Consider the following 11,403-nt stretch of genomic DNA (forward strand, 5'->3'; position numbering starts at 1 on the left):
TGCACATAATGAGGGCAGCCTTATAAGTTATTTTGCCTTTACCTCAGATCTTGGTTTAACAATCATTTAAAAACATTATTTTAAGGTACACAGAAAGGGCATCTGATTAATTTACTTTATAACTCTTATGTCTATAAGCCTTAGATAGTAAGTCCAATTTGAATAATTATCTTTAATAGAGATTAAGTAAGTTGGACAGAGGAGTCACCAGCAGGCAACAGTTGACCTAGATGGGCTGTGTATTATATAACACTCTGTGTATTCTACCAATCAGATGGCAGTCTTCCCATGACTACTGATTGGTCCAAAGAAATATTATTCAATGAATAGGGAATTCATGAATGGAAGTTTATGAATGAAATAGTTCAAGAGGTCACCACTAGATGTCATTGTAGGGCAATTCCTACACAGTCCTACAAATCATAGTTAACCGGATAGCAATAATACAAACACTAGTCGCGTTGTATTAAAATCACAGAAATAAACTAATCTTACCATACATGTAGGTAAGGCAACTACATACGAACATGTGCGAGAACTAATTTAAACATTATTTTTTTCATCGTTTTTTAACAGTTTTTAGGTGCTTTGTGATCTTATGGTAGTTTTAAGATAGTTCCATACTCTGAAGCTCGTCGTATTATTCATCATGGCCATGAGGGGTACACGCTACCCTTATTTGTCCGAAACGTCAACCAACAAGGCCACCATTTCTGATTAGTCAAAATTTAGATATTGTTTACTTTCGGAAAAAAACACTCATCTAAACATGGTAACAAAAGTGCGGCTTGTGATTGGTCGATATGTATATATATTTGTGTATATAGGGAATTGTAGGGATATGGCGATACAATAATACAACTGTGGGGATGTTTATCTTATGTAATAGTCACCCCTAACAAGTAATACTTATTGAAAATACTGGTCTATATAAACTTTTCTATAATATCCTTAATTCGAGCTATTCTGCCGTTTTGTCGCGTTTTTATATCAATCCTGAACTTGGCAATATACAGTTTACCAATTGATAGATTATTTCCTTTGATATTGTATTTGAATATGCGTCATGCTCTTTTAGATATACTTAGAAATGTACTTGAAATAGGTTTTACTTAAGCATTGGTTGTCATATTTTTGACATGCATTGGTGTGTAGCACACATTAGGTATTTTTGCATACCCAGTGGTGAGCGTAATATATATGCTGTTACTACTACCACTATTCATACTCGTGAGTTTAAATCCAACGAGGATAAATTTTGAAGAGCTTGACGCTGGTCGGTGTTTTTTTTCTGGCTACGTTAGTGTTTTTCTACCATCTAATCCTGACCCTGGCTCTTACGTGGACATAAAGCTCTAAACAATGGTTTCTTTTATATCAATATTCATCACATAATAATAAATTAGTGTTAGACGTATATGTGAAATATTTCAATTTTAAAATAAGACTAAGGTACAGTAAAGTGTGGTATGAAAAATATGATTTTTTTTTTGTCAATCAGAAAAAGGTACGGAAAAGAATATTGATTCAAAACCACTTTGTAGTCAATCATTTGTTCAGTTATTCTAGATAATTAATTTCGATATCTCTTACAGTTATGTTTTCGCATACAAGGTACCTAAAATAACGTCACCATTATAGGTCTAATCAGAAAAAAGATGTTAACAATATAATTTACACACTTTATACTTATTTCCGTAATTGCAGATTATGATGTGACCCATCGATAACAGTCCTGTAAAAATAAATCATCGCTTGAGTTGGGCCGCGGTGGCCGAGCGATTAAGATGTCTCGACATATAACTACAATCTCTCCACCTCCGTGTCGCGAGTTCGAATCCCATTTGGAGCAGTTGCTAGGTACTGACCGCTGGTCGGTGGAGTCTCCAGGTACTCCGGCTTTTCTCCACCAACAAAACTGGACGTTAGAATGTTAAGCTAATAAAACTTAAACTTAAAAACTTTATCGCCGCCATTTACGTTAAAGGGAGGTTTTTTTCACAAGAAATAATATTCAAAGGGACACAATTCGAAAAGGGACACAATTCGATTAGTCGATCTCGACGACCTGTTTTTATACATCATAATATCATAATCTCATAATAGTTCATCATGTATAAATCTGCTTGTATCTATAATTAAAGGTTTCTACGAAAATAAATACTTAAACACTGGATAAATGAATTCAAACAAAAGTAATCAAGGTAAAATAGAAACAAAAAGTATCATACATTCATTTTGGAAATGTGATGAAGTTAAATTAATATTGAATTAAATGGGTCAAAAATGCAATAGATGGAAATCAAGAACTAAACATTATGATATTTGATCTACCCATGTAATGTTGTAACGTTCTTGGCTCATGATATAGAGGATGTCGGGGGCAAGTGTGATCTTTTGAGCAATCCTGTAGAGTTTGATAGGGATAGAGTTGTTCCTAACAAGGGTACTTCTTTGTCTGACAAGATGAGTAAATCATCTTTGTCTAGAGAGGAGCTTATAGTAGAACAGGAAAAAGATCCTGAAATCTCCTTATTGTGTAATCGGGCTTTGAGTGAGGAAGAGGCTGAGAAAATCCCAGTTTGTTACTTCCTTTAAATCAGGTGTGTTGATGCGGAAGTGGCGCCCCCCTGATGTGTCTCCCGAAGAAGACTGGAAGGTTGTCAATCAAATAGTTGTCCCACCGAGGTATTGGCAAGATATTCTGAGTTTGTCTCATGACGTACCCATGGCAGGGCATCTAGGTGTGACCAAGACTTATAACAGGATCTTAGATCACTTCTTTTGGCCCAAGTTGAAACGGAATGTGGCTGAATTTTGTAGGTCTTGTCATACTTGTCAGGTGGTAGGGAAACCTAATCAGAAAATCCCTATTGCACCTTTGCACCACATTCCAGCATTTGAGGAACCATTTAGTATAGTCATTATAGACTGTGTAGTTCCTCTACCCAAAACTAAGTCTGGAAATGAGTATCTTTTAACTATTATGTGTGCTTCCACACGCTTTCCTGAAGCCGTTCCACTCAGGAATATTAAGTCCCTGACATAGCCAAGGCTTTGGTTAAATTCTTTACACTGGTTGGTCTTCCAAAAGCTGTCCAATCGGACCAAGGTTCGAATTTCATGTCTGGTATTTTTCAACAAGTCATGTACCAGCTCCAAATCAAGCAGTATAAGTCTAGTGCTTATCATCTAGAGTCTCAGGGTGCTTTAGAACGTTTATATCAGACATTGAAGAATATGATGAGATCTTATTGTTTTGAAAACAAGAGATTGGGACGAAGGTATACACATGTTGTTGTTTGGCGTTAGAGAATCTGTACAAGAATCTCTTGTCTTCAGTCCCTTTGAACTTGTGTTTGGACACACTGTACGTGGGCCTTTGAAATTTTGAAAGACAAGATTTTGGACGAAGATTCTACAGTGAATCTCTTAGAGTATGTGTCTAACTTTAAGCAAAGGTTGGCAAGGGTATGTGAATTGGCGAAAGAAATTTTGGCCGTTACTCAAACCAAAATGAAAACATGGTATGATAAATATGCCCGTGCAAGAAGTTTCGATCTAGGTGACAAAATTTTGGCTCTATTACCAACACCGGGTCAGCCTTCGCAAGCTAGATATTTTGGACCTTATGTTGTTGAGAAAAAAGGTCGATGGTGTTAACTATATTGTACAAACTCCAGGGAGGCGCCAGAACCTATTGCTACTTTGGCCTCTGTACCATCACGAAGTGAGAGTACAGCTGATATTTGTAAATTAGACTTAGATGGTGGTGTACAAGATGTAGGTTTAGACTGTGGTGTTAAGTTACTGGAATTCAGATGTGCTCGTGGTGAACTTGGACAAGATAAACTATGTCATCTATCGGGAAAAGGAAACGAAATATGACTAACTAAAATATCTGGATTACTTGGATGAGTATAAACTATTTGTGTATTTCCGGATACACCCCCCCCCCCCCACCCCCCCCCGCCCCCCCCCGTCCCCAACTAGTCATTAAAAACGTAGAATGTGTTATCTTATTATTGACGTTGGATGTAGCGGGGCGATGCTGCGCGCACCTGTTCTATGCAGTGCACATCTTTCTGTTCACCTGGTGTCGGTAATGCTTCTATGAAAGAAGACACACTTAAAGATAAGTAAGATAGGATTCGGAAATACCTTGATGTCTTTGAGGGAACATTATGCTTATATTAAGTGTGAACCAAGTCAAATAGTGTAGATGGAGCTCCTTCCATTGTGTGTTCTGGTGCCAAAGCCAGACAAGACCTACCGATTCTGTACTGACTTCAGAAAGGTAAACTCTGTCAGTAAAACAGACTCTTATCCAATTCCAATGATTGACTCGTGTATTGACAAAGTTGGCAAAGCCAAGTATGTTAGCAAGTTTGACCTGTTGAAAGAATATTGGCAGGTGCCATTAACAGAAAGAGCCAAAGAAGTGTCAGCATTTGTAACCTCACAAGGTTTGTATCAGTACAAAGTTATGCCGTTTGGTATGAAGAATGCCCCGGCAACATTTCAACGTCTTATTAACATGTGATATCAGACCTGAAAGGCTGTGATGGATACATTGATGACGTCATCAACTACAAAAACACATTGGAAGACCATCTACGCGGGATTCGCAAATTCGTCGAGAGACTCACTATCATGAAATTGACTATAAACTTACTGAAATGTGAATTTTGTCATGCAACTGTTGAATTTTTAGGCCATGTTGTAGGACAGGGGCAGGTAAAACCTGTTCAGGCCAAAATAGAATCAATTATAGATTTTCCAACTCCTGGAAGCAAGAGAGAGCTGATGAGATTTCTTGGTATGGCTGGATACTACAGAAAATTTTGTCAAAATTTCTCTGTTATAGCAGCTCCACTTACTGCTTTGTTAAAGAAAAATGTTAAATTTTTCTGGTCAGACGAACGTAAGTCTGCCTTTGAGAAATTGAAAGCCATACTATCAAACTCACCAGTTCTGACTGCTCCAGATTTTAATAAACAGTTTAAACTGTTTGTTGATGCCAGCGTTGTAGGTGTTGGTGCTGTTTTGATGCAAGAAGGTTCTGAACAAATTGACCATCCAATTTGGTTTTTCTCGAAAAAAATTGACAAACACCAGAGAAATTATTCCACTATTGAGAAAGAATGTTTAGCATTGATTTTGGCTTTGAACCAATTTGATGTGTATCTCTGCACTACAATTGTGCCTTTGATGGTCTTCACCGACCACAGCCCTGTGACATTCATTGGGAAAATGAAAAAAAAAAATCAAAGAATTCTCAGGTGGAGTTTGACTTTGCAAGAGTACAATCTTGACATCAAACATATCAAAGGGAAAGACAATATACTGGCTGATGCTTTATCAAGGATTTAAAAGTTACTTGATATTTCAAGAAAGTTTCCTTTTCAAGAAAACTTTCCTTTCTTTAAGGAGGGGTGTGTTATGAATGACACTAAATACATGTAGTTATTAGATAAGGGAGACAACTCCTATAGCTAGATTGTATATTATCAATACATCCTAAGGTCATATCATTAATTTAGGTTATAGAACTTTCTAGAATATTATCATGTATTAACAAATATGTTTGTAAACATGTTGATTATAAGTAGGGATCTAGATTGATCTATTTCCAGAAAGTTCTGTGTTTATTTGTTTACTGTTTTTTTACTAGATATTTCTAGAAGTAGAATTGTTCTCCAATATTCTTGAATTTAGGGTTTAGCTATATAAACTCATTATTTTTCTCGTGGAATTGTGAACATTGTTAATTAGGAACCTGGAAGGATTAAGGATTATACAAGGACATTCGCATACAGATAAGTAACATAAAGTCTCGTATTACTTTTGTACCACAACCAATTAGTGTAGATATTGTAAACCATTTCTGTATAATTTTGTATATAATTAAATTGTGTTTTGAATTTAGCTGCTGGTTTCTCACTTCTGTTATTCTGGGTCATAACATCCTTAAGTTGAAATATCAAAAAAGTGAATATCTATCTATTGTGACTAATCAGATTGCAAAATCCTTTGGCAGATATTACCACCATTCTTTATAAAGTGAGATTGAAGTCTCTTTCTGATCAAATATTTGAATAGGTCAGTTTTTCATTTTTCCATAATGGAACCGGATGGGGGTTACATAATTTTAAATGAGATAAAGGAACGAAATACACGTTTTTAATGTCAATTTTATATCTAAAAATCATCACAGTTCTGATTGATTTACTGGCAAAATTTTATGACAATCGAATAAAGCATATTCGAAAAATTAGGATTTTTGTATTGCAGATTTATGGACTTACACATATTTTTGTATTCAGCCAAATTAACGTATAAGGAAGTTTTTACTACTTAATAAGATGTGCATATTTATACCAGTTTTACAACAAATGATCAAAATAACAAGTACAAAATATACAAAAATGGATATAACATATTTAGAAGCATTTGCTTTTTAATTTTCCGAAATACTAGCTACCAAAATGGGTGTTTTGCCAAAAATCTAAGCATAAAAGCACTTCAAATGGGCACGATCACTCAATTTGACAGATTAATATTCAGTTTTTTTTAGCTAATGTTTTACCGATCAGGCATTAATATGAAAGAAAAAGTACTCCTTTCAGACATAAAACATAAACTAATATTGTTCAGGGTAAGATTTTAACAATGTTTGCATCTAAAAAGAACAAAAAATGGTAATGTTAGCTAAATTCAAAAGGTTTGAGCAGTTTTCATCCGTTTTTATTTCTTGGATATACTGAAATTATTGTATCATTTCAACTTATTTGTACTAAACGTAAAGTTTGTCTCACTATATACCCGATTTCATATTTCAAGTAATGCAAAAAATAGCAGATATTGTACTTTAAAAGTGGTCAAAAGTGTGAGTTCTTTATATTTTCTTATTTTACGGGTGTTGAAAAAACGACTTTCCGAACATATGATTTTCGACGACTTTTTTCATGGTAAAAATACTAAGATCCTCCAACCCAAAAAGCTGAAAACAAATTCTGTTGCAATTATTTGGAGGTTAGGCCTCTATTTTTCGTATTTTTACTGGACTAATATCCTTATCCATATTTCATATTTACATATAAACGATGATTTTTTCTTTCATACTCTGACATTTTATTGCAATTTTACATCTATGATGTCCTGCCAGTTTGAAATCAATCAACATACAGAAAAAATGCGTGATATTTTCAATGTAATGCCAGTTGTTTGTTTCTTACCATCCTACATGTAGTTTATTGAAAAAGAAATTTCACCGAGGAAACAGTAACTTTGTTGACGACGTGACGTCACGGCTGTATTGCATGGGTAGTTTATTCTCCTTTCTCCCAATTTTTGGGGATCAAAAAAATATGCAAACACTGGAGAACACTGGCACACCAATTATAGTATGTTCTGATCATGATATGGTACTTATTTACAGGTAGACGTCACTGATATGGCTCAAAGAAGTAATATCAACGTCTTCCAGATAGCATCATATTTGTTATACATCTGATGTTCATAACCCAAATTAAAGTTTACAATTTCATTTTATTATCTTATTCAAGATAAAAATGCTAAATGAATATCTATGAATGTGATCTGAGTATACTGTAAAGACACATTGACATGAAAGTATTGCTTGCATTCAATGATTATACATAAAACATATGAAAATAAGCTTACTAGGCATTGATTGAATACCATAATTTTATTGCAATTTTACAACTATGATGTCCCGCCATTTTGAAATCAGTTAACAGAAAAGAAAAAGAGTGAAAAAAACGCGACTGCAATTCAATTCTCCATATATAAAAATTGCGTGATATTTTCAAGGCAAATCCAGTTGTTTGTATATTTTTTAGTAAAACCAGCCTCGTTTCTAAAAAACTGATTGGAATTTCACCAAGAAAGAACTACCATCTGTTCAAATGCAAATAAATTCAAAGGGATAATTGGTGACTTTGATAGATCCGCTTTCAGCATGTATTTTTGGGATAGCTGGCCAATCAGAATAAACAGTTTTTAACAAGTCGATTGAGAAGATAATCAAATAAACATATTTCTTTAAAAACGTATTACATATATATCTAATAGCATATCAGTCTGATCACTATCAAATGTATTTTCGAAAATGATTTATCATAATGCATTGGGAAAAAAGGGCTTTCATTTGAATAAACTTAGTAACCCTTCATCCTAGCATGAGACAGACATAATACTGTACCCTTGCGTTTCAGTTATCCAGAAGAAGTCGTTTGAATGAAAAGTTTACCAATGGCGGATGCCGGACGGGGCACGACAATGGACGAGGCATGGTGATATTAGGTCACCCTGACTCTTTCAGGTAGATTACCTTAAAAATGGCGTACGTTATAAAATTCTAAGGATGACGATCTAAACCTGGAAATGTCTGACGATGACCTTCGGCTCAAGCACTATTTAATCCCTCGACAATATTATCTGGCAAGGTGCACTTTCAGCCAGATCATAATGAGACAGATCACTTAATCAACCCACCATTAATGGAAACAAATAGTAGAGAGGGAGAAGGAGAAGGAGGAACCGGAGTAGGTTTTGTAGTGAATTTAGAGGAGGGAGGAAGATGACGGAGAGGCGGTGCGAGGGCCGTTCTTGTGACTCGGTCATGAAACGACAGAAGTGCGGACTCCTTATACGTCTCTTCCCCTTGGACGCACAACCCCCGTTGAAACACTAAAATTATACTTCCCTCCCGTCTATAATTGAAATTACAGTTAATATGTTTCCTCACAGGTAAAGAAATATTGCAAACGAATTATAAAGATAACGTGACACGCCATATTGCTATAATCGCTGCATCATTGGTTTATGACCCATATCTATTTAAACTGGCATGATAAAATTTAAGCCCATGGGACTGTTATTGGTACAATACAATAATAATGCGACAATGAAGTTAAAGATATGGATGCCACGACCAATACATATGCCAACATGCAACGCATAATCACAGGTTTAATCTAAGGATCAATAAACATAATGTCTGCGATGTGATAGGACTAAAAAAATACAGTACATTTAACTACTCAATCCAGTCGACCTAAGTTAATATCTATTAAACTGTGAGGACTGTCCGCGATTGAGTAAGAAGGACTCAACGCTGGTTCCAGGTTATCGAAAAACAATATACCCCAATTTATAAAACGGCAAGGAAACCTGTGCACGCAACCAATTAGGAAATGTATCTAGCGCCCAGTGCCCATGTCAGTACTAACGATATTTGATTTTTAACATGATAATAATAATGAATTAATTCAAGGATCTTGTGCCCCCCCCCATCAAAGATATGAATCTGTTGTCTGACAATTTTATAGAGGGATCTATAATTTAAAAGTGCAATAACAAGAAAATACACACCCCAAACCAATTAGCATGGAACCAAATTAATCAACAATCATTGAATCAAAAAAAAAAAAAAAAAAATAGGAGTAGAAAATAGGACCACACGATCAAGAACGTTTGAAAGGCATATGTTTACTCTCAATCTGATTAAAATACCAGAATCCTTATAACCACATCCGTTATATATAAAGGATCTGACAATATCCCATAGGAGGGTCACGTCCAGTTCATGACCTTTGTAGCCACGTGGTCCTTTCATATAGGATAACATTTTCTACACCTGTCACATCTATTTGAAAACGATATTTCGTCCCAGTATGCATAAACGAGATGACTACGTAAACCAAAATAATTCTGACAGTTTTTTCAAACTATATTCGATCCTGAAATTCACTGTCAAAATTTTGCAAGTAGCAATTTGATTGGGCCATTTCCAAAGGTCCACCTGGACCCATGACCCCTAATGGGATTTTCTCAGATCCCCTTATCAAACGTAGTGATAATAAGGATCTGTATTTTTAAATCAGATTGATGTTACTCTCAAATTCCAGATATAATCACAAAAGGCCAAACTGCAATCTTCGTGTTTTTGCTGTATTTAATATATATCCTACTGACTGCACTGGATAGCCGACAACCCTAACTGAAAGATAAACTACTAAAACATTAAGAAGAATAAGATAAGTTGATAGAAGCATTAACCACAAATTACCCCTCTTGCGTAAAATGACGTTAAGAATACTTTTTAATTTATTTCCGAACCTTAAAAACGATTACAATTTTCAATGTTTTTGTAAGTACCGGTTAATTCAGTGATCAGATTAAGAATACTGTATTTTGCATAGCTCTTACATGTAAATGTAAAATCAAGTCTTAATATCTAACAGTCCTTAAACGCATATTTTTAAATTACGTCGCTTAAAGATGCAGAACCTAGCAATGGGCGAATATCAATAACTTAAAAAAGAAACAAAGTTTTATATTTTGTAGAATTAAAAATAAAAAAAAAATGTTATCGCAAAAAAGATCTTCGATTAGGGTAACCAGATAATGTTTTTTTTGAAACGTAGAACATTGTACGGAAAGGTGCATTGCATTCTCAAATCCTTCCTTACAAACAGAACATTATAACGACGTAAATTTATCTTTAGAACCGTTGCGATCTTCCCCTCCCCGTTCACAATACAGGTTCAGATATTCCAGATATCTCCCTGTGAATGTTATCACTACTGCATCACTTGACAAAGGATTTGGTCACAGTCACCTATTGTAGTAGAGAGCGAAAAAATGCCAGACTGGGATACGAAAAAACATGACCTTCGGAACACTACTCTTTTATATATCTGCGCTTGTTATGAACTTTGCAAATCTTTGCCATGCTTTATGTAAGTTCACGACTTATCAAAGAACAATACATATCAAAATGGTCTATTGAGTTTTGAAAATTTCGACTTTATTTAGTTGGCTTTGTAGGTTGTAGAACAATAAGAGGCGTCTGACGTCTTTTATTATGTGCATTACAAAAACAATTGTTATCGTTGTATGTCATATATTAGAATCCTAATCGATATACGCGCTAAGAGGTAAAAAGATGAGATTTTGGCTGGCTTATTATTAAATGTAAAACCATTCATAGATTCGTGTAGAAGGGATAATATTCCTAAGACCTGAATCGCTAATTAAGATAATTGCACATGACTTATTTAAGTGAATTTATTATTAATTTAACGTTGTATTTGTCAAGCATTAGCGGAGCCTTGAAAGGGATATATCTAAAACTTAGTTGTGGAAAAAGGGGATGAGAACATTGCAGTGGTTTCTAAGGATAAACTGGACGCCTATATAAAAAATGACTTTTACATATTTCTGTACTTTGTGTACAAGTATAATTGTAAAAATGTGTATTGTAACTTTTGATTTGGTTTTTAAGTTTTATGTAAGGACGTGTCTACTGCCAGGTTAGTTAATTTGCAGCAGGATAATCGGAGTATCAGGGGGAAAAAAACACCGACCAGCAAT

General features: G+C 34.9%; 1 protein-coding gene across 1 annotated transcript in view; it reads right to left on the bottom strand.

The window, feature by feature from the left end:
- Positions 1-1,803: 1,803 nt before the first annotated feature.
- LOC138313064 (multiple epidermal growth factor-like domains protein 11) overlaps positions 1,804-11,403 on the bottom strand; it is a 19,437-nt gene continuing 9,837 nt past the window's right edge. Inside the window, exon 16 of the mRNA XM_069253720.1 lies at positions 1,804-1,918. Coding sequence (XP_069109821.1) covers positions 1,804-1,918 — 115 coding nt within the window. The remainder of the gene's footprint in view (positions 1,919-11,403) is intronic.

This window comes from Argopecten irradians, chromosome 2, assembly GCF_041381155.1.
Source record: "Argopecten irradians isolate NY chromosome 2, Ai_NY, whole genome shotgun sequence".
NCBI classification, from domain to species: Eukaryota; Metazoa; Mollusca; class Bivalvia; order Pectinida; family Pectinidae; genus Argopecten; species Argopecten irradians.